General features: G+C 32.2%; 1 protein-coding gene across 8 annotated transcripts in view; it reads left to right on the forward strand.

Moving 5' to 3' along the window:
- The window catches only part of PTBP3 (polypyrimidine tract binding protein 3), a 113,048-nt gene that overhangs the window by 57,336 nt on the left and 30,787 nt on the right, over window positions 1-24,925 (forward strand). For all 8 annotated transcript variants that reach the window (XM_074280867.1, XM_074280871.1, XM_074280868.1 and 5 more), the window contains 3 exons: window positions 17,689-17,858; window positions 19,113-19,259; window positions 22,590-22,754. In XM_074280867.1, coding sequence (XP_074136968.1) covers window positions 17,689-17,858; window positions 19,113-19,259; window positions 22,590-22,754 — 482 coding nt within the window. The remainder of the gene's footprint in view (window positions 1-17,688; window positions 17,859-19,112; window positions 19,260-22,589; window positions 22,755-24,925) is intronic.

A 24,925-nucleotide genomic window follows, 5' to 3' on the forward strand; every position in this document is an offset into this window, starting at 1 on the left:
TAATCCCCATTATTTTTCTATTACATAGTATCTATTAGTTGAATAAATTTTGATTTAGAAGTTTTTTTCCATCTTTAAAATTGAGGGGATTAGACTAAAGGGTCTGTAAGGCCCCTTTCTGCTCTAATATTTTAGGAATTTTGATTGTTGAGTACAGGATGTTCAACAAAATCATGCTTTGAAGATAGTAGGGTTGAAATATCCTTTTGTTTCATTCAAGATCTCCTGCAATGATTTCTTTCCCACTTCTACTGTTGTTATGATGTTAATGAAGTTAAATAAACTTCAGTTGTTGTTGCAAAGCATCATTATTTTGATCTAATGCAGAATTTCTTAAACTAGGGTGGTTTGTAAATCAAGATTTTAAAAAATATGTTGTTACAGACTGGTAGGTGGTGATGGATAGAAGAACTGTGTGGCCCTGGAGTTAGGATGATCTGAGTCATATCTGGACTTAGAAACTTGTTAGCTGTGTAATGTGAGCAAATCACTTATTCCCATTGTGCATTCCCCCCCCCCCAAAAAAAAAGAAAAAAAAAACCAAAAAACTATATTTTGATGTAATTGTAATTTTATGTATTTAAAAACATTTTGTGAATAGGTCCTAGGCTGCCAAAGGGGCGAATGGTTTTTGTTTTTTTTGTTTGTTTGTTTGTTTTGTTTTGTTTTTAATTAAGTACACCTTATCTGAGCTTTCTTTTAAAGTTAATGTAAGGAGGTCAAGAAAAATTTGCCCTGGAAAATATGAAGTAATTAGATTTGAGTGTTGATAGACTTTAAGCAAAGACTGAGTAGAATTTTGGCATATTTCTCCAGAAAGTCATATTTCCAGTACTTTTTTTCCTTTTAGGGTTCTAAAAATATTTACAAAGTAAAAGTAGCATGATTAGTAGAAAGAGAAAAAGAACTTAGGAGTCAGGAGTGTTGATTTCATACTGAACTCAAGAGACTTTAGTTCCAATAAATGAATTGCTGTTAATTTGTCCTTTGTTCTCTCTCTCTGCCTCTGTCTCTCTCTCTTCCTCATTCCCTCTCCCTCCTCCCCCTTCTTCCCTCCCTCCTCTACACATTGGGGTTAAGTGACTTGCCTAGAGTCACACAGCTAGGAAGTGTTGTGTGAGGTCATATTTGAACTCAGGTCCTCCTGACTTCAGGGCTGGTGCTCTATCCACCGCATTACCAAGTTAACCCTTGTCCTTTGTTCTCTAAGAGGGCAGGTGATTCCATGACATGCAAATGAAGTGGATTTGAGGGAGGATGGACGGTGCAAGGTCATCAGCCTCACTTCTCCAGAACAATCTGGGTCCAGTGACTAAATAGAGATCCAGATGACTGGAGATGATCTTGGAATCAGTGGGAGGCCTTGGCCTTTTTAAGCTAACATCTTTAATAGATCTCTCTGACTTCAGTAACCATTCATTAAGTAATTAAGGCTGGGTACTTTTTTGAAGGCAGTAGATAACATTAAGTGATTCAGATGTTGTGAAAATGCTTTAGAATCTTGGAAATGGAAGGAGCTTTAGCTGTCCAACCTTTTACAGTATCCATGATAAATGACAATTTAGTCTTTGACAAGTAGGAAATAAAGGCTAAAAATATCATTTAGTAACTGCACCTATCCTGATGGTCAAACAACCTCCTCTCTTTCCTCCCTCCTCCCTCCTTTTCTCCCCCTCCTTTCTTCCCTCCTCTCTCTCTTTCTTCCCCCCTCCCTCCCTTTCTTCCCTCCTCCCTCCCTTTCTTCCCTACCTTCCTTCCTTTTTCCCTCCCTCCCTTCTTCCTTCCCTTCCTTCCTTTCTCCCTCCCTTCCTCCCACAATTGGGGTTAAGTGACTTGCCTAGGATCATACAGCTAGCTAGGAAGTGTGACATGTCTAAGGTCAAATTTGAACTCTGGTCCTCCTTATTTCAGGGCTGGTGCTCATTTCATTGCGCTACCTAGCTGCCCCAGTTTTATATTTCTTTTAATAGAAATACATGTGTTTAAACTTCACTAATTCAGTACCATCTTTATATTGTATATTCAGTCTAAATTTTTTGCTTTTAATGATGTTTTCATTTTTGTGATAGTCATTTTATTTTCTTGTGGTCTTTTTTGACTTTACATCAATTAATCTGAATCTTCCTGCACTTTTCTAAGATTTGTTGCTCCTTTCAGTACAGTGGCATTCCATAAAATAGATTTGTTATATTAGATTCAGCAATTTCTCAAACCTCTACTTAAAAGTTGATATTTAGAGGAGAAAGCACTCCAGTACCTTGTTATTTGCTGGGACCAGTGAGGAACTTTTATTATAAAACATTGCTTTGATATTGTAAATTCATTCATTATGGTGTATGTTGCATTGCAATGGTATTTTATAGAAGCAGGATTTAACAAAATATTTTGACAGTAATAAAAAGGACTTATGCTTTTTTGTTCTGAGTAGTTTTTTTTGTTTTGTTTTGTTTTGTTTTTTAGTAGAAGAAAATGCAAGCAGAATAGTAATCCTATTTTAGTTAATTATAGGTTTATCAGTAAAGAAGTTACTATGGGTGTTCACCTCTTTAAAACAAATCTGTACCAGATTACATCCCCCCCCCCCCCCCCAAAGCTTCTCATGGCTTTAATTTTCCAAATTTACTATGTGTTAGTAGACTAAAGAGCTTGAAGCAGTCTCAAGGGGAAAGACAGAAAATGGAACAGTTAAATAAAAATTAAGACAGTATGTGATTATGTTTCAAGATGGGTGGTGTATAAAATTAGTGCCTTAATATTTTAAATAAGAAGAGTATCATTGTGGGCTTGAGTAAAGAAAGCTTCAAATAGGTGATGGATTTGAATGATGGGAAAGATCTGCACAGGAACTGAAGAAGATAGTGCCAAGTAGGAGGCACTTTATTATTAAAAACATTCACATGAAAAAGTGAATTGACTAAGGGAAGGAAAATATTGGGAAAACATAGTTGTTTAAGATAAGATGGGAACCACATGGAGAATCATGGACATGAGGCTAAGGGTTTTGGACCTAGTCGCCATTGTGTGGTTTTGTTGGCATAGTAAAAGCAAGGTTTTTGGGTTGGATTAAAAAGGGAGATTAGAAACAGCTCTCTGGAGGAGTTGTAGCTCCATGGAACTATTAGATCAGAGGAAGAATTTGCTATAATGTTATAATTATGTAGTTTGTAGAAGGAAAACTTAACAGATAATTCTGTGTTTTTCAGTCTTGGATTTCTGGAAATAGGCAAGTTGAGATATGGAGAGGAGTGGATATAGAAGTGAGTTATTGTTTGAGTATTTTTGAGATGATTTTGGGTAAATGAATGCTAATGCTAATAATAGATGAGAATGTTAATAGGAATCCTTGCTGTAGCAAAACAGGTATGTTGCATTGAAGCCATGCAATTATTTGTCTGTTCGAGATTATATACACTCAAGAGTTTTGGAAAAGAATCCTGTCTCTGATCAAGGTATATCTCATTGCATCTGATACTAAATTCTGCTTCTAAATGATTTCTCTTTCGAGGATGAAGTTGTTTTGGGGCAGAGCTCCTTGGAAATGCTTGGTCTTATTCTGGAAGGTAAAGACCTGGGTTTTTGACCTGGATTGGAAAAGTTAAATCAGATTCAGAGTGGGTAAGCAGAAGAATGGCTTTTGCATTGACACTTTTATCAACATAGTGCCCATTGTTTGGCAAGAAGATGGACCCTCATACTAACCTAAAATTCGAATGTGTGACCCCACTGAGTAATTTTATTTATACACATACACATATTTTAAAAGTCTAAACTAAATTTTATCAGGCACTTGAAATTATAACATTTCTTAATTGGAATAAGCATTAAAAAGATTCCTATTTTATAGTATCTTTGAAGAGGCTTAAGGAAACATGCTATCTCAAGTAGAATTCCATGTTGTTAGATAGCTTTTCATTAGACATTTCTTCCTATAATGGAAATCACAATCTGTCATCAGAAGGATTTTACCTTTTCTAGATCTGTCTTTTGTAACCAGTTGAAGATAACTTTTTACTTGGAGATTTAATCCTTTAGATATTTGTTATAGAAGAATTTAAATCTGGAAAGGAGAAATCCTCCGGCATAGTTTCATAATGTAGATGTGGTCCCATTGAGAATAATTTCTATGTGTGAATATATTTACACAAATTCCACAAACTTTCATTGAAAGTAGCATATGTAAGGTATTTTGTTTTTGCCTAAAAATTGAAATAGCAGTCACTTAAGATTTTTTGTTGATTTATCTCTCATACCTGAAACTCTTCCTCATTTTAACTTTCTAGGGAAAGAATTCCCTAAATTCAAATCCTACCCCTGCTATTTTAATACCTATATACCTGTTGGGAAGTCTTGACCTTGGTCTCAGTTTTTTCAGCTGTAGAATTAGTGAGGTGAATTAGATCAGCAGTTTTTATAATGTGATCCTTGGTCTCCTTGAGCTTCCTCAGATCCTTTTGTATGTATTTGTATATTAAAATTTTTTACCATTTTTTTTGGCAGCATATCCATGTGATGCTGGATTTTCTTAACATGTTTCAACTACAACAATCTTATGACAGTTGAATGTAGGTACAATTATGAAAATCCAGCTGTCTCACACCACTTGTTAGAGATATTGGCAAAAATATGTAAAATAATGCCATTTTTTAGTGTTTTTTTTCCTTTTGTTTGTTTTGAAAAATTGTTATTGGGGACAGCTAGGTGATGCAGTGAATAGAGCACCAGCCCTGAATTCAGGAGGACCTGAGTTCAAATGTGGTCTCAGACACTTAACACTTCCTATTTGTGTGACTCTGGGCAAGTCACTTAACCCCAGCAGGGGTGGGGTGGGGGGGAGGGGGAGAACACAAGTGATGAATTTATTATTTTTTAAAGAATGTAATAATAAATGTAATAAATAAAAATGTAATTAAATTTAAAATTTAGGTCTTTGGGGGTCATCAGTTTTTATGAGTGTTTTGGGGTCCCAAGATCAAAATGTTTGAGAATTGCTCAAGAAAAGAGAGCTCCATTTCTGTATCAATGCTCCTATGATTCTAAATATAAAATGTAAGCTATTAAAGCCTAAACATTCAGTAAGTCTTTTGGGACATCCTGCATTATTCTGCATCCATTTATGTAAGTTATGTATTTTTCATAATCCATTAAGGATAGTGTTTTTGGAGCGTGAGAGGTGGGAGAAGATAGTGAAATCCGTTTTGTAATAGTACTCTTTAACATCCAGTCTGAAAAGTGTGATAAGAGATTTTGAAATGCATACATTGGCCCTAGGAGAGCAACCAGATCAGATACATAGATTAGACAGTATTCTGTGCATAGAGCATAATTGAGCTCATAGTTTACTAAGAGAGTAGAGAGAATATCCAGCACATAGAACCCAGGCTACATCCATAGGTAGAGTATGCCATGTGGATGGTGATCCAGCAAAAGAGTAGACTGATTGAGAGAACCAGGACAGAACAGTGTCAATTAAAAAAAAAGAAGAAGAAGAAGAAAAAGGGTATCCAGAAGAAGCAAAACATTCACTGTTACGCTTCATAGAAGTAAGAAAGATTTGGATTGAGAAATAAAATCATTGGACTTGGGTGATGGGGAAAGATTATTGATACCTATGGCAAAAATGTTGATATGAAAGATTCCAGCCAAGTCCATCTCCTTCAGAACCTACTCCAGAATAATGAAGAGTATGAAAATATAACAGAATCAACAGACTCCCAGGAGACAAAACTGTCTAATGCTTGTGGACTTCAGGTGGGTAGGAGAAGGGTTTGCCATAAGACAGGACTAAAGCTAGTAGTGTTAGATTAGCTTAGATGTGCAATGGGCTAATCTCCTGGTTAGGAACTATGTGGAGGATATGTAGCTTGGTCCCAGGCATTTTCTTTCCCTATAAGGTGGGGGAGACAAGAACAACAAAATTGAAACCCCAAAAACTCTTTATTTATACAAAAAAACTAAGCTGGCTTTAAAAATAGATTAATAGACAAACTAATACCTAGTAATTAGATTTAAAAGAGGGAAAAATCCAAATTTACAAAATGAAAAATTAATATTCAAAACACATACAAAAAAGAAGTGCTGCAGAATTTTTTGCAGTATTATGCCAACAAAAACTATTAACTTAAGTCAAATGTTTTTTTAAAAAACAAAAATTTAAACAAAGCAAAAAAGTAGAAAATTTTAACAATTCAGACTCAAGCAAAAATTAAAGCAATAAGTTCATAAAGAAGAAAATCATTTGTGTGGATGTTGGGGGTGGGAACTTTAAAAGGAAAATATATAAAACATTTCAAAAAACAATTTACTCCAATATTACTTAAGGTAATTACAAAAATATATAGAGAAAACATCTTACCAGACTCATTCTCGGGTAAATGAATATTGGCCAGAATGGAAAGAGATGAAGCAAAGAAAGAATACTACAGATTAATTATTTAATAAAATATTTTCAGAGGCTGTTATAATCAAAACTTTTATACAATAATAAGATTTGTTTTATACTAGAAATGCTGGATTGGTTCTACATTAGAAAAGCTGAATAAAACAGACCATATTTATAGTAAAAATAATGAAAAGTGTTACATTGTAGATATAAGATGTAGAAAAAACTATTGATGAGATACTACATCCTTGTATGTTGGACATTAAAAAGCATTAGAATTAATGGATCTTTGCTTAATTTCGTTAGTATTAATTGCCTCAAACTTTGTGCTGCCATTATCTATAATGGAGAATCATTTGGTTTTTAATAAGAACAGGGAGAAAGCAAAAACATCCATTTTTAAACTGCTATTATTGATAAAATTACAGAATTCAACTAGCAGTCAGGAAAAGATGATGGGATAAGCATAGGCAGAGATAAAATTATGATTCTAATATCTGTGATCTTGCCTTTTATTGGTAAGCATTCAGGCTGTGTAGAACTGGCCTTAGTTGCCTCACCTTCACTTTTCTCTAGCTTTGACAATAATAATCAAATTGCCACTACCATTCTCGGGAAGGCTGTAATATTTAATTTCTTTATGATTCCCATAATCATTTCATTGATTTTTCTGCCTGCTAGTATGTATTATCTCCTGTTATTAGAATGTAAGTAAGCTCTTACTGGTCATGAACTATCCTACTTGAGCTTTTATTCATAGCCCTCATATGTAGCAGTGTGTGCTCCATAGTGTTTAATAATGCTTTTTCATGTATTGGTTCATTCACATGTTGGTTTATTCAGACAACCCAATAGATTCTACTATAAAACTAAATAAAACAGTAACTAATAAGGTAGTGCAGAACGCTCACTCTCTTTTTCTGTTTCTGTCTCTCTCTTTCCTCCTCTTTCTCTCTCTGTCTCTCCAAAATATTGTCAGACTTTTTATTACTAACCAAACTTTTCAAGAAGAGATAGAAAAAAAATTGCATTCAAAATAACTAAGGTATAATAAATTATCTGTGAGAAAGAATTCATTGATCAGCTGTGATAATATAAAAAATCTAAATTCTATTTACTAATTACATGTCAATCAAAACTTTCAAAATGGGATTATTTTAAGAACAAGAAAACTAGATTATTTAAGAACTAGAAAAAATAAAATTTACTTAGACAAATAGTATCAAGTAATTGAACAGAAATGATGAAATAGGTATGAATTAAAGCACTTAACATTGCCGGATATGAAACTATAAAGTATTAGTCATCAAAATTTAGTATTCTTTAAAAAATAGAAAAGAAAAAGAAAACACCTGCTTATTTATAACTTTTCTTATTTTGAGTTCCACATTTTCACCCTTTAGTATCTCATGTCCATTGAGAAGGCAAGCAATATGATAACAATTATACAAAAAAAAAAAAAAAAAAAGTCATGCAAAAAATTGTAGAACACATTTATTAAAGAAGATCTAGGGGCCAACGAACATAACATCATGTTCTTTATCCCCAAAGATTTCAACTACTGAAGTGAGTATTCCCTATTCTACAAAGATGCCAAGAAATACTGAAAGAACCTTAGCAGAAATTAGGTTAAAAATTTAAGATTTTATGTTAAGACATAATTAGAAAAGGTCATATCAAAATAATAAAGAAAAAGCAAAGGATATACCTTTTCAAAGTCATGATTAGGGAAGAAATCTTTACTAATCAAAAATATAGAGATAAACATAGAAAAGAAAGAGGACAATTTATAGTACATAATTTTTTATAGTAATTTTTTCCACTTACATGTAAAGACAATTTTCAATATTTATTTTTTGAAAGAGTTTGAGTTCCAATTTTTTTTTCTCTCCTATCCCAAGATAGCAAATAATCTCATATAGGCCTTCTGATTTATATAATAGATATGCATCTATTATATAAAATTGAAAAACTTTGACACAAGCAAAATCAACACAGAATTTTAAGGGTATCAGTAGTTGACTGCGAGAAAAATCTCCCAAATACTAAGATTTTTCTCTTTGGCAGCACGCTACTGACAAAGGTCTTTTGCTCTGTTTGTCATTTTGCAGATAGACACACAATTCATGGAATAGAAAATTGATATAAATAATGAACAAGTCCTCTAGCCAGGTGGCTAAGTGGTCAGACAATTAAAAGGCCTTTTTTTTTTTTTTTAATGGAAGTCATTAACAATTATATGAAAAGATATTCCAAATCAGTGATGTCAAATAGAAACAAATCTCTACGTCAGTTTAGAAAACTTAAAATTAACATGTGTTGTATTTTTATTTATTAAAGATTTACTAATTAAACTTTAATCTGGTTTCCCATAAGCCCTTGAAGTTTTGGGGGCAGTGAGTTTGATACCTCTGCTTTAAATAAAAAGAGAACTGAAATATAAAAATGTTTTTAGTTGTTAGCATGGGTCCTCTCTCAAACTCCTTTGTTGTGTTGAGGGAATTAAAAATGTGCAACATTTACGTAGACTGTAGGACTGGATTGATATGTTGGTTACTTTTGCCGAATTTTCTTCTTCTTTTAGTCTTTGGGAGAAGAACATAGAGAAATGAGGATGATGTTGAAAACGATATAAATTTTAAAAAGAGAATTACTCTTTAAAAGAGGTTTTACTTTAGACTTACTGATTAGCAAAGATATTAACAGATGAAAAATGTCAACTGTTGGAGGATAGGCAAATTGATGCATGGTTGGAACTATGAATTTGACTATTCTGGAAAACAATTTGGAATTATCAGGAAATCTGAGTCTGATCAAATAGGAAATTGTGTCCACAAAATATGATACAAAGGAGAATGTGTAATAAATACAAAAAAGTGTTGCAAGAAAGGAAAGAATGGTTTTGGGAATAGAGGGTTGGGAGTGGTCAAGGTAGTTTTTGTGATGAAGGTAGTAACTTGGACTGTGAATGAAGTTATGAAAATAATCATCTATTCAAAACTTGAAATAGGTGGTGTAATAAGAATGCCAGGTAGAAACTAGTCCAATTAATTGAAGTGGACATAAAGAGAATGGAATAAGTTAAATCTGTAAAGGTATTACTGAGGGTCTTTAAAATGCATAGCTGAGTATTTATATTGTTATATAAAAAATAGCAAACCACCAAAAGTTTTCTGAATAGGCAAGTGACATCAAGTAAAGAAAGACTGAAAGGAAGGAATACTGCTTTCTAGAGTGTTATTATCTAGGTAGATTGTAATGAGTATTAAAGTAGCAATCTACTACATGAGAGAGCAGGGGATGATAGATACAATTAGAGAGATGAGAGTTAAGAAAGACTTGGCAACTGCCTTTTTGTATTATTACTAGTCAAGCAACATGCTCATAAGGTACTTTCTGCTTAAAATATATTTTTCCTTCTTGCATCTGTCTCATTATAAAATAGCATTCTCAGCACTTTTTTATTTTATAGAGTTCTTGTCTGTGTCTAATAAATTGTCCATAGGAAGTAGAATTTCCTTTTCTTTTCTTTTTTTTTTTTTTTTTTTTAGGCTGGGGTTAAGTGACTTGCCCAGGGTCATTCAGCTAGGAAGTGTTAAGTGTCTGAGACCACATTTGAACTCGGGTCCTCCTGAATTCAAGGCTGGTGCTCTATCCACTGCACAACCTAGCTGCCCCCGGAAGTAGAAATTTAAAAAAAATATATATGTCTCTTGGATACCAGGTGGGACCATTCTTTAGTTAACTCTTTGCCCTCTAAAAACCTGGGTGTTCTCTTTTGGTACTTTTTTTTGGTAGTATCTTTTATCTTATTCTTCATCAACAATGTTGATGATTAAAAAAAAAAATGGGCTTTATTTCCAGGGGAAGCTTAAGATCATTAAAATCACTGTACAACAATAATAGCAATAAGAGTTAGCTCTTATATAGCATACTAGTATTTGCCAGAAATCTTATATACATTTTCTCCCTAAACTTAGTATTTTGCTGCTTATTTCCTTTATGATCTGGATAAATAACTTATCCTTGCTGGATCTCAAGTTTTCTTATCTTTAAAATGAAGGAGCGATCTTAATTTTGTAGTTCTTCTTTTAATTTTTGAAGGACAGATTTTTTTAAATAGTATTTTATTTTTTCAAATACATGCAAAGACAGTTTTCAACATTCACTTCTGTAAAACTGTGTTCCAAATTATTTTCCCTCCTTCTACTCCCTCTCTCTCCTCCCTAAGACAACAAACCTTCTGATAATGGTTAAACACACAATTCTTCTAAAAGTATTTCCATATTTGTTGTGCTGTGCAAGAAAAAAAGTCAGAGCAAAAGGGAAAAAACCAGGAGAAGGAAAAAAAAAAAGCAAATGTGAAAATACTATGCTTTGATCCACATTCAAACTCCATAGTTGTCTCTTTGGGTGCAGATAGTAAATTTTCTTCTTAAGTCTAATGGAATTGCCTTTGAATCACCGCATTTGTTGAAAAGAGCCAAATCTGCCGCAGTTGATCATCACATTACAATGTTCTCTTGGTTCTTCTCACTTTACTTAGCATCAGTTCATGTAAGTTTTCCCAGGCTTTTCAAAAATCATCATTTCTTATAGAACAATAATATTCCATTGCATTCATATACTTTAACTTATTCCGCCATTCCCCAACTGGTGGGTATCCATTCAGTTTTCAGTTCCTTGCCACTACAAAAAGGGCTAAACAAACATTTTTTGCACATGTGGGTCTTTTTCCCTATTTTATGATCTCTTTGGTAAACAGATCCAGTAGAGACACTTCTGGATCAAAAGGTATGCACAGTTTGATAGTCCTTTGAGCAAAGTTTCAGATTATTCTCATTAATGGTTGGATCATTTCATAACCCTACTAACATGATCATCAAATTTTGTTAAATAACTGTATTAACTTCATTTTCAAACATGAGAAAACTGAGTCCTATGAAGATTAAGTGACTTGCCTGTGATTACATAGTAAATAATACGAGTTAAGGTTTAGTACTTTCCCTAGTATACCATTCTTCTCTTAAGGCTCTGTCTCCATGCCAAATATGAATTAAGCAGAACTAGTAATATAGGGGAAACTGATAATCTGCTTTAGTTTCATGAAATGATTGGTGGAACTTCTGTATGAAAATATCATTAGGAAGTTTGATTTTAATAATGTGGATATTTAACAATTTAAGTCAATTGCCATAATGAAAAGAACTAAAGAATCTAAAACTCATTTTGTCGAGCAAACCTTTGACCTATTTATGGAGAGAAAGATGGCTGCTATGACAATGTTTTTATAACATAAATTAATAAAATCAGATGGAGAAAGATTATAGAAGGAGAAAGATTATAGAAGGTTTCATAATATCTTATAAAACAACAAATAGTGAAGGGAAAATAATTTTTTTTAATAAAATTTTATTATTTTTCAAACTTTGGGGAGAAAAAACTTTTCTGTAATAATCTTCATCTTCCTTCCCTAATACTCCTTTTCCCCCCATTAAGAAACCAAGAAAAACAAAATCCCGATTATAAACCTGTATGATAAAGGAAAACAAATTAGCTATATATTTCCTAAAATGAATCAGTCTTCCTTCTGAATCCATCACCTTTCTATCAGAGGCAAGAAGCCTGATTTATCATGAGTTCTCTAGAATTATGGCTGGTCATTGTTGACCATAAGTTATTTGTCTTTACAATATTATTGTAATTGTGTAAATTGTTCTTACGGTTCTGCTCATTACCCTCTAGATTACTTCATTTAAATGCTTGCTAAGTTTCTCCTAGATTGTCCCTTTTTTAATTTTTTGTTTTACATTTTATTTTACATTCAGCACAGTGGTATTCCAACATATGTCACAATTCTTCAGTCATTGATTTTCTGATGAGTACTAATGCCATTTCTAATGCTTTGTTGCCACACAAAAAAAAAAACAAAAAACAAAAAACTATTTTTCTTTAGTGTGTAGAACTAGTGGTGGTATTTCTGGGTCAAAGTGTATGCATACTATCGTTTAATAATTTATGGAACTTTTTTTGGTTTTCATTTGCTTTTCACTAATGACTACTGAGATAATTTTTTTTTTTCCTCATATGCCTCAGAGCTTTTATTTTTTTCCCCTAAAAATTGTCAATTCAGGAGCAGCCAGATGCTGAAATGTATAGAAACTCAGAAGTCAGGAGAACCCGAGTTCAAATTTGGTTTCAGATACTTAACACTTCCTAGCTGTGTGACCCTGTGCAAGTCACTTAACCCCAATTGCTTCAGCAAAAAAAAAAAAAAAAAAAATCCCAAAAAATAAACAACTGTCTATTCACATCCTTGGATCATTCATCATTTAGGGGAAAACAAAATTTAAGAAAATTGAATTGACAAAAATGGGAATTGGATTTTTAAAAATAACCAAATAAATTGGCTAATTTGATTTATTAAAGAGAGGAAAACTAAATTATCAAAACAGGAAAAGGAAAGTAATAATCTTCATCTTCCTTCCCTAATACTCCTTTTCCCCCCATTAAGAAACCAAGAAAAACAAAATCCCGATTATAAACCTGTATGATAAAGGAAAACAAATTAGCTATATATTTCCTAAAATGAATCAGTCTTCCTTCTGAATCCATCACCTTTCTATCAGAGGCAAGAAGCCTGATTTATCATGAGTTCTCTAGAATTATGGCTGGTCATTGTTGACCATAAGTTATTTGTCTTTACAATATTATTGTAATTGTGTAAATTGTTCTTACGGTTCTGCTCATTACCCTCTAGATTACTTCATTTAAATGCTTGCTAAGTTTCTCCTAGATTGTCCCTTTTTTAATTTTTTGTTTTACATTTTATTTTACATTCAGCACAGTGGTATTCCAACATATGTCACAATTCTTCAGTCATTGATTTTCTGATGAGTACTAATGCCATTTCTAATGCTTTGTTGCCACACAAAAAAAAAAACAAAAAACAAAAAACTATTTTTCTTTAGTGTGTAGAACTAGTGGTGGTATTTCTGGGTCAAAGTGTATGCATACTATCGTTTAATAATTTATGGAACTTTTTTTGGTTTTCATTTGCTTTTCACTAATGACTACTGAGATAATTTTTTTTTTTCCTCATATGCCTCAGAGCTTTTATTTTTTTCCCCTAAAAATTGTCAATTCAGGAGCAGCCAGATGCTGAAATGTATAGAAACTCAGAAGTCAGGAGAACCCGAGTTCAAATTTGGTTTCAGATACTTAACACTTCCTAGCTGTGTGACCCTGTGCAAGTCACTTAACCCCAATTGCTTCAGCAAAAAAAAAAAAAAAAAAAATCCCAAAAAATAAACAACTGTCTATTCACATCCTTGGATCATTCATCATTTAGGGGAAAACAAAATTTAAGAAAATTGAATTGACAAAAATGGGAATTGGATTTTTAAAAATAACCAAATAAATTGGCTAATTTGATTTATTAAAGAGAGGAAAACTAAATTATCAAAACAGGAAAAGGAAAGTTCATAACAAATGAAGAAGGAAGGAAATTATTTCATGTCTCTAAAATTAGAGATTAGGTGCCTAATAATAACTAAGACAAAAATAGATACATATGTTTACCCATCCTTGTTATAATCATATTGGGAATAATTTTACATATGCATTGTAGGAGTTCTTCATGAACATTAAAAAAAGGACAGCCAGATTTTGCAAATTATATTCTGTAGCACCTCATAACTTTGTAATAAAAAATTGGCAGAAAGATGTAGAAAACCAAAAAAGTCACCATTCTTATTGACTAAAAATTGGTTGGGTAGCATGAAGCAGAACTTTAAAGGTTCAGGAATACACCCATATGTTAAAATCCTTACTAAAATGAGAGTGAAGACACTTAAAAATTTTTTTTTTGATTATTGAGACCTCGGAGATTTATTTGTTTTTGTATTGTCTTATATTGAAGGAGTGGGAGGGAATAAGGATGTATGTGTGTGCCTGCACTGTGCTAAGAACTCTATACATATATCTGTCTCATTTGATTCTCATAACAACTCTCTGAATTATGAGTGTTATTTATACTCAGGCAAACAGAGGTTAAATAATTTGCCTGGTCACACAGCTAATAAGTAAGTCCCTGAGACCAGATTTGAACTTGAGTTTTTCAAATTACAGGCCTATCACTTTCTCCTCTGTGCTTAGAGTCCAAAGGAAAGGGGGATTCCATAGAGATAATAGGATAATCTTTTAAGTTTGCCTTTTGTAATATTATTTTGGCAATTGTGTCAAATTGTAGTCTTCTAAGTTAGATCTGTATTGGGAACCTAAATGGAGGTATAGAGTGCCAGTCCTCTGGTCAAGGAACGTTTGTCTTCCTGAGTGGAGTTCAAATCTGATTCCAGATGCTTTGACCCTGGGCAAAAGGTTTTTTTTTTTGTTTTTTTTTTTTTTTTTTTTTTTTTTGTTTTTAACCTCGGTTTCCTCATCTGCAAAGTGAATTGGAGAAATATATGGCCAACTAGTATAGTATCTTTGCCAAGAACACCCCAAGATGGGGTTTATAAAGAGTTAGACCCAACTGAAAATGATTGAGATTTGTAATCAACATGAGACTTTCTTTTTAAATGTCAACAAAACCAGGTCCTGAGCCCTGTTATTTTCTAATAATTCTATTTTGGTTTTGTCTCCACCTCTTATCAGTTCAAATATATCTATGCCAATGGGTCAACCGTAGTTGTACCCCTAGTCTCTTCTGAGCACCAGTTCCATATAACTAAGTGCTTATTAGACATTTCCAACTGGATGTTTCATGGACATGTCAAATGCAATATACTTATTTTCTTGACCCCTGAACTTATTCCTCATTTTTTTCTGATACTCAAGTTTAAAAATTGAGTCATTCTGACGTTTCACTCTCTGGTATTCCTGCTTAGTTAACAGACATTTGTTAATAGACTATTTTGTGAGAGGCTGCAGGCTAAAAACTTGGGAGAAAATAGCACTTGCCCTTTAAGAGTTTACATTCTAGTGAAAACAATATGTACATATTTCTGTACAGACCCAATTGCACAGAGGAATAAATATACTGAATCCTTAAAAGAGAAATGAGGGCCTGGTTGAATTTAAGAACAAATAAATTTATAGTTGTGACATAGTCAATGTGGTTTTATTTAGGATCAACCAAAATGCATCAAGAGAACCATTGAGAATTTGGTTTTGGCAAGATGGAATTAGTGATAAAACAAGGGAGTAAGATTTAAGAATAGAGGAGAGCACATGGGTAAATTAGTTTTTAAGAGATCTAGAGTGGTATGTGTGGAAAGCAGAGTAAAGAGTAGGCAAGGGCCTGAAATTTAGTAAGGATTTGATGGTTTACAGATGACAGTGAAGACACATTATATAAGTTTAGGATTATTAAAGTAGAGAAAGGAAAAAAAAATGATAGAAGACAATATTTAGATAAAGAAATTTTGGAGTGCTTGAACATGGCATTAGAACACTTGTGGCGGAAGGCAAGATGATGAGTGTGGCCACCCCTTATTTAACTAAAGTTCAGTGGAGACATCAGTTATAGGGTTTGAGCAAATTGAGAAACTAGGAATTAGGATATTTGAAGAAACTTCTTATTACATGGTTCCATAAGTGGGAGAGCAGGGATTTGTATGGTGAGGAAGACAAGTCAGACATTAAACTATTGAGAAAGGAGAAGGCTATTCTGTGACTCAATAGATAACGGTTCCAGACTCTGTATTTTTTTAAGGATGTATCTCAGAGGAGAAGTTGCTAAATGCTGGTAGATATTAGAAAGCTTTGACATTGAATTGAAGAATAAGGATTATTTAAACTTTGATGCCTTTCCAGTGTCATCCATCCCATATTATTCCCTTTCATTAAACCATACTGCAGTTAAAGTAACTTATTCTCTATCATCTTTTGTCTTCCAATCTTATTTTGTCTGTTAACTTCCTATTTGTTCCTTAAAATTGAGTTCTACTTACATGAACCCTCCAATTAATAAAATCCTTGTCCTCTTTGGACCTTACACAACACGTTTGGCCACTTCTCATGCTTGCTATTTAATGTATGTAGATTTTAGGAGAGGGGAAAAATGTGAGAGGGAGATTATTTAGGAGACTAATATAATAATGCAGATAAGATTATTATACCGCATTTCTCAATTCACTGATAGAATAGTGTTTGGAATAGAAATGTTAATATCACTTAGTTTTTAAAAAATATTGTCAAAATGTTTGCAATAGCCCTTTTTGTAGTGGCAAGGAACTGGAATCAGAGTATCTGCTAAGTAAGCTAGTATATGAATATTTTGGAATATTATTTTTCTATAAGAAAGATCAGAAAGCTTTGGAGGGACTTGCTCAAGAAATGTAGTTATAACATATATGCATATAAACCTATTGTTGTCATCATGTGGCATAAAAATCATAAGGAATTGCTTTTTAATTAAGTCTAATCTATACCATTTGGCATGAGATGCAGAGATCATTTTAAAAATGGAAGATTTCAAATAATATGTGAATTGTATCTGTTACTGCTATTTTCAGAGAAAAAAGGGTGTGTGTGTATGTTGTATGTGTCTATGTGTGCACAGAAACTTGAATTTGTATTCTTAAATCACTCCATCACTAGTATAAATTTTTTAAGTTTTAGGCTGCTGTAGATAATTCATTTCATCATTAAACAAAAATAAATGATATAATAATGTCTCAAAAATAAAGTCTTTTAAATGGTTTCATTTGTAGATAGTTTAATTTTTGACATTAATCAACATTTACCATGTTTAGAAACTCAGAAAAATCCTTTTTGTCTGAGACAGCTATGGAAAGATAATTGTTGTCGCTTATTACTTTCCAGGATAATGATGAAATGTATGCTTTTTCATTTGTGTACTTTTTTTTACTGTAGGAAAGAGATGACAAAGGCAAAATTTAATATTTAAGAAAAGTTGTAAGAATAATGTTTTGGGGCAGCTAGGTGTGGTGTAGAGGATAGAGCACCAGCTCTGAAGTCAGGAGGACCAGAGTTAAAATCTTATCTCAGACACTTAATACTTCCTAGCTGTGTGACCTTGGGCAAGTCATTTAACCCCAATTGCCCCAGCAAATTAATTAACTGGGGAGGGAAAGAATGATATTTTTTCAAGGGCCTCTCGAACTTTAATTTAGACTTCATATAACTTTACTTTTAGTACTAGTAAAAACAGAACATATTTGTGATTTGCTTAAAAGAGAATTTTTAATAGTTCCTTGAATTTCAGATGCATGATTTTATTGCTTTCAGTATGATAATGTGAGCATAAATTAGGAATAATTTTTTAAAAAATCTTTCTCTTTTAGCTAATGGGAATGATAACAAGAAATTTAAAGGAGATCGATCTCCCTGCTCTCCTTCTCGTGTTCTCCATCTTCGTAAAATTCCAAATGATGTTACTGAAACAGAAGTTATATCATTAGGTCTACCATTTGGCAAAGTAACTAATCTCTTGATGTTGAAAGGAAAAAGCCAGGTATGCAATAATTAAATGCTTAAAATAATTTCTTTATGTTGACATTTTTATAGGACATATTTATTTTGGTGGTTCTTGCCATTACTGTTTGAAGACTTTGATGTATACTTTCCTTGTAAAATATAAAACCACATAGTATATAAATTTAAAATCCTAAATCTAGTATTTCATTTAATTCCCTCATAGGAAAAGAAGCGAAATAATTGGTATCTGATTTAGTAAATGAAGGAACTGATTGATGTCCAAAATATAAATACAAACAGATAAAATAATTTATATTAATGATACTTTGTGTAGCTAGTCTTTAAATGGGAAGGATTTGAGAAGATGGAAGGAAGGAGAAGTTCCTAAAGTACTTTTATGTGTTCTGATCTTATCCCTAGAATTATATTGAGTTAAACAACCTCCATTCTAGTTGTCCCTTTTCAGCACCTAATTTCACTTACTGCTTGACATTAGTATTTATTCACTAAAAAAAAAGATTAAGAATTTTAATTTGATTAGAGTAGCTCTGTTTAGGAAGGTATCCTGCTATGATTTATTGTTATTTGTGTAGCTAATTTCAGGGATTTCCAACTATTATTTGGGGAAGGAGGGAAAGGATGTGATTGAAAGGTGCCAGATAGTGATGGATATCCAAGGTATATCGATTCTCACCAACATTTCTACCTCTATTACTTCTCGTCTTTGCCCCCTTCCTGGCAGGAATTCCAGGACACAAGGAGGCTCATGCCAGCAGCTCTCTCCAAATTGAAGACAGATTTGCTAGTTTCCCAAGGGCCTTTTAGTAAAACTCAAGTCAGTAATTTATATATTTAAATCACATTTTTGCAAGAGCCTTATAATGAAGGTATTTTAACTTCTCCCATCTTCCAAAACCAAATAAATAATAAAACTAGGAAATGATATTACTTTATCAACTTGACAACAAGCAGATTCCAGTCATGTGCAGTAACATTCACTGGTTCTTAAGTATATGGCATGTAAGATATCTCAATTGATTTGTAATTAGTAAATCGCTAGGCAATGTAATTTTCACTGTACATTTAAATACTGAATTCTGAAAAAGAAATTAGAAATAAATTTAAATTAAGCAAATTATTATGAACATTAGATTTTAAAGAATCGTTCCCAATTCATAAACCTAATTAGTATAAGATCTCCTGTATCCTGGAAACCTTAATAAGAAGAATGAAATAATTATAATTTATAAATGTATTGCAAACTTTTAAATTTATTTTGTGTTGATTGTAGGCATTCTTAGAAATGGCTTCTGAAGAAGCTGCTGTTACTATGGTGAACTACTACACTCCAGTTACTCCTCACCTCCGAAGTCAACCTGTTTATATTCAGTATTCTAATCACAGAGAACTTAAGACTGACAATCTACCTAATCAAGCTGTGAGTATTTAACACTTTCACTCCAAAAAAATCAATCAGAGCATGTGGGATTAATCTAATTAAAAATATATATATTTGAATATAAATTGGCTTTGAAAAGTGGGAAACTTGCCTATGTCTTTCTATTAGAATTAGTATTTAGATTCGGGGAAATACTATTTTTTAGGAACCTCGTTGAATTATCGTGTATGCCATAAGACAGAAGTCTTGCCTCATGTTAATAACAGGCAACTTTCTCATCTTTGAAGCAAAAGTGTTAGTTAACTTCACCTACCTTTCAAGCTTGTTGTAAAGATAAAATGAGACATCTGCAATATAAATATTAGCTATTTTCCCAGAGATAAGAATGATTATCATTTATTCTGGAAAGCCATAAAACCTTAGGTCTACTGTGAGGCTAAGGAAAGCTATAACTTGGAAACATAGCAGATAATTTGTAATAATCTGAACATGGAATGTTTGGAGAATGGTTCTCTGGTATATATTTTACATGACATGGTATATATTTACATGACATGGGACATCGGAAACTTTCTTAGATTAGCACTTAAGTTTTGTAATTTAGGCTGTTGAAGTGATGAGAACTCATCAAGATGTTTGTGAAGAGTCTTTTCCCAGTGCATTTTTACATCTACAGAAAAATTTAACCCCTTTTGTGTTACTGGTATAATATAATACAAAATATAGTTACATATGTAAAATATATTATGTCAGTAAGGCTAGAATTGAATCTCCTATGTGATGAACTAGAAGCCCCTTTAAGTAAGGAGTGTAAATTTCTAATGGATATTACCTGATTTTTTTTTCTTAAAAGATTTATTAGTTATCTAGCATTTTAGGAAAAATATTCTGTGAATTTTTGGATTGATGGAAATTTCTTTATAATGTCACAACAATTAGTCATAAAGGGAGGAATATTCATTTGTCACAAGGAAATTTAAAAGTATATAGCAAAAAAAAGTTTGAGAAATATAGGGTGCTTCATGTAATATAGTAGAATTGTTACTTATATGTATATTATATATATTTGTTACATATATATTATATATTTATCATATTTATATTTATATTTATATTCATTCATTCATTTATTTATTTTTTGCTTGGGCAATTGGGGTTAAATGCTTGCCCAGAGTCATATAACTGGGAAGTGTTAAGTGTCTGAGGCTGGAGTTGAACTCAGGTCCTCCTGACTTCAAGGCTGGTACTCTATCCACTGTGTCACCTAGATGCCCCAGAATTGGTTTTTTTTTTTGTTTGTTTGTTTGTTTTTTGTTTGTTTTTTAACTATAACAAGGTATTGTGCATTATTTTAAACATCTTGTGTTTTGTTTTGGATTTTATTTATTCAGTAAGCATTTAAGCACAAGTTCATGCCATTTTAAATCTGTTTTTGAGAGGCATTGTGGTGTAATGAATAGAATACTGATTTTAGAAGTTAGGAGAAGGATTGGGGTAGCTGGGGTGGTACAGTGGATAGAACATAAGCTCAGGAGTCAAGAGTATTTGAGTTCAAAGCAGGTGTTAGACCCTTGGCACTTACTAGCTGTATGACCATGAGTAAATCATTTAATCCAGAATACTTCAACAAAAAAAAGAAGAGAGAGATAGATAGGGAGAAAGAGAAAAGGATTTGATTTCTACTTGTGATTGTGACCATGGGCCATTCTCTTGGCCTTGTTGTCTATTTGTAAAATGGGGGTGATAATATCCTCTTATTTTATAAGGTTGTCATGAGAATTGCACTTTGAAAATCTAAAAGTATTGTAAAGAAGTTAGTTGCTATTGTCTTTTTTTTTCCCCCTGAGGTAATTGGGGTTAAGTGACTTGCCCAGCTACACTCAGCTAGGAAGTGTTGTGTCTGAGGCCAAATTTGAACTCAGGTTCTCCTGACTTCAGGGCTGGTGCTCTATCAAATTGCACCACCTAGCTGCCCCACTATTGTCATTTTTGAAGGGACCAATTTAATTTAAATGCCTTTAAAATTGTGTAGATTTCTTTGATATGTAATTCAAGTATTATTTTTTAATTGATTCTTGATTGCAACTTCTTAAGTGCCTTTTCTACTTTTTTATATTGTACATGGAATGCTTAGGTGGAATTGAGGATAAATATGTTTATGATCTTTAATGAAAAGAATAGATAATTAGAGGCATCTAGGTGGCAGAGTGGATAGAGAACCAGCCCTGAAGTCAGGAGGACCTGAGTTCAAATGTGGCCTCAGACACTTAACATTTCCTAGCTGTGTGACCCTGGGCAAGTCACTTAACACCAATTACCTCAGCAAAAAGAAAAGATTTTGAGCTTCTCAAGGGCAATGAGTGCTTAGCATTGTAGCTGGTGTAGTTGATGCTTAATTAATGCTTACTGAGTATCTGAATTATTTTAAAGAAAAGATTGGTGTTTCTGACTCATAACTATCTGTTGTCCTCTCCAGAATAATCTTAGACCTCATTTTCCCTTCCATTGCCTTTCTCTTCCCCACTACCGATATTGTGGTTACTTTCCATGTCATTAGATTTATCTCAGGTATGCTCAGGAAGTTATTAAGGATTTGTTTTAAAGAAATTTTCATTTCTAGCCTTTTAAAAATGATGTGTAATGAAATGACTTAATTGGGGTCTGATTAATTGATGTTTTATTTTACTTCTAATTTATAATGGAATCTTTAATTTTAAGACCATTTTGGTGTTTTGATTAAAATTTTAGATTATTTCTGTGAGATAAAAAAGAGGTATTATTTTTTTCTAGACTCCCATTTTACCTTTGGAGAAAATGAGTCAGTATAAAGATTTTGAAGCAAGAAAAAATTTTAAGAGATTTTATGTTTATTTTAGATTACATGTTTTTAAATATGAGATTGAGAGAACAGAGGAATAAGTATATGTCATATTTAGTATCTTGTTACTTATTTTGCTTAGAAACAAACATTTGATTTGTTAGTTAAATTTTACTGTTTGGCACATTGGATGATGTGAAGGGTTTGGATGGTAGCAAACAATTAAGATTGGGAGGTTACTTTTTTTTTAGGCTACTATCTTCTGGTATCTATTCTTTCAGTTAAAATAAAAATAATTCCTTGTAGGGAAATTGTCCCCTTGGACTACTTTCACATCTATTATCAAAGAGAAATTAAATGATTTTTCTCTTAAGTTGAATAATCTTTTGGATTTTAACCAGAATTTGGATGGACCTAACTTGCCTTGCTCCCCTAACCCCCAGCGTATATAGTATATAAACTACTTTATAATAGTTTCTGCTTTACTTGTATATTTATGTATCTAATCACTGAATTTTTAAAAGAAATTCTCATTTTCGATTGTATGACAGAGAGCTCAAGCTGCATTGCAAGCCGTGAATGCTGTCCAGTCTGGAAGTCTGGCCCTCCCTGCAGCCCCAGGCAATGAAGGTGGAGTTCTTCCTGGGCAAAGCCCTGTTCTTCGAATAATTGTGGAAAACCTCTTTTACCCCGTTACTCTTGAAGTACTCTATCAGGTAAGGAGAAATAAGAAAGGCAATAGTACACAAATCTGATTTTGCTACTTGTTTCAGTTATCTGCCACATTTTGTTTAAAAAAAAAAAAAAAAGTGGTTTTTTTCACCCCCCTCTTTTAAGAGAGATTATTTCTTCATAATGACACCTCACCAGAACTTATCATTTAGCAAAAAGTTCAGCTAAACAAAGCAAACTTTGAGATCAATGAATATCTTAAGGTATCTCAAAGGGACAATACCAGAAGTGTAGAATTTATTTTTTTTTTTAATTCCTAGGAAAAAGGGCAAATGGAAATATCAGTAAATTTTAATCTTTTTCTCTATCAGTATTCTCACTTATATACATTACTTTTGAAAATAATTGATGTTTATTGGTGGCATTCTTGATTAAGTGTATTAAAAATGAAGGTCAGGCTTTCATAAGCAGTTTTCTATAGCAGTTCATGGCTTTACCATCACAAAATTAACTAAAAACCTTGAAGGATATACATTTTTCACTATATTGTTTTTTTTTTTTTTTTTTGGCTATAAAAATGTACTTGATTGAGCTTGAGGAAAATGTCATGGCTGTCATCCAGCAAAGTGTTTACCATTTATATCCCATCAATATAGATATAAAATGGTCAGATATAAAATGATTAGATCCATTTTAGTATATTATAATTTATCAAGGTTTCATTCTTGTTATTAATTATCTATTTTTCCAAGTAATTGCAAAGTTCAGGCAATTTTGAGGGAAATTGTTTAATTGGTTACCTATGTTAAATACATACTGAATATCTGTTTGAGTAGCAACATCAACATTTTATTTATCTAATAAATTAAGGTTTCTTTCTAGTTGGCAATAACTACATTTTATCAGATGTTGTTTCAATTGTAAAATGTTATTTCTAGTTCCTAAAAAAACAGTTACTTAAACAATATCTAATCATAAAACTATTTTCAAAGAATGACTGTACATAGTATTACTTTTTAGGGAAACATGGCTTCAAAAGCAGGTTAACATATGTCAATCTGGACTTATTTTTATACTTGATATTTTTTATAAAGTTGTATAGTTATGATTGGGATGTGTGTGTGTGTACATACACACAAATATAGATATATATACACACACATATATAAATATATATATACATGTATACCCACATACTTAAACACACACACATATGAACACAATTTATATATATATGTGCATATATAGAGCTCTAAGTTGTGTCCAAACTAGAATTTTTTTGTTTTTTGGAGCATTGAAAAATGTAACCTACAAATGCTCCCACCCGTCCAATCTTTGCTTTCAGCTCTCATGAGTCAGCAATATCTATGCTAATTTTTCATTTGGCTATTTTAGACATAGCATTATGCTTACAAGAGACCAAACCATATCTTTCCATATCAGGTTAAATGGGATCTGAAAGTAATTATGGTGGCATTTAATATTTTAAATAGTTAATAATACTAATAATATAAAAGTATGTGGGATTTTTCCTTTATAAAAAACTTTACAAGATTTTTATAAACAAGTTGTTACCAAGGTGTGCTTATTATTGTTAGAAATATTTTAATCTGTTAAGTCCTTTATAAGTAAATGCCAGTAATCTTTTTTCTTAGCAATGTTTGCCAAGTTGTATCTAAAATAAAATAGCCCACTCTTAATCTTTAATCCTTTATTTGTGTTTAATCTTTAATAAGTGATTAATCCACTTTTTATCTGAAAAACAATTATAATTATAAGAGATACTTAGGTTTTGTGAGTACATTTGTATACTGGCAAACAGTAATATACTGGCAGAAAGTTTGTTGGTACAATTGGTACAAGTAAAAATCTGAATTAAAAAGGAAAAGTTTTTACAGTAAATACATTTGGATGATTTCAGATAAGCTGCATTATGATATAAAATAAGCCATAAGAATTATGCCTGAAGCTTCCATTAGTATGATACTCACAGAATTAATAATAATTAATAAGAATTGAGAAACCTTGCCTAATCCAGCTGCTGTGATTTCCTCAAATCCCACCATTAAGGCTATTGTTTGACATACATATATACATACATACATATATACACACATACATACATACATACATACATATATACATACATATATATATATAAATAGAAAGAGATAATTATCAGACAACAATGACTTTTGTTGTTAATATAAGAATC

Source organism: Sminthopsis crassicaudata, chromosome 1 (assembly GCF_048593235.1).
Source record: "Sminthopsis crassicaudata isolate SCR6 chromosome 1, ASM4859323v1, whole genome shotgun sequence".
In the NCBI taxonomy this organism is placed as follows: Eukaryota; Metazoa; Chordata; class Mammalia; order Dasyuromorphia; family Dasyuridae; genus Sminthopsis; species Sminthopsis crassicaudata.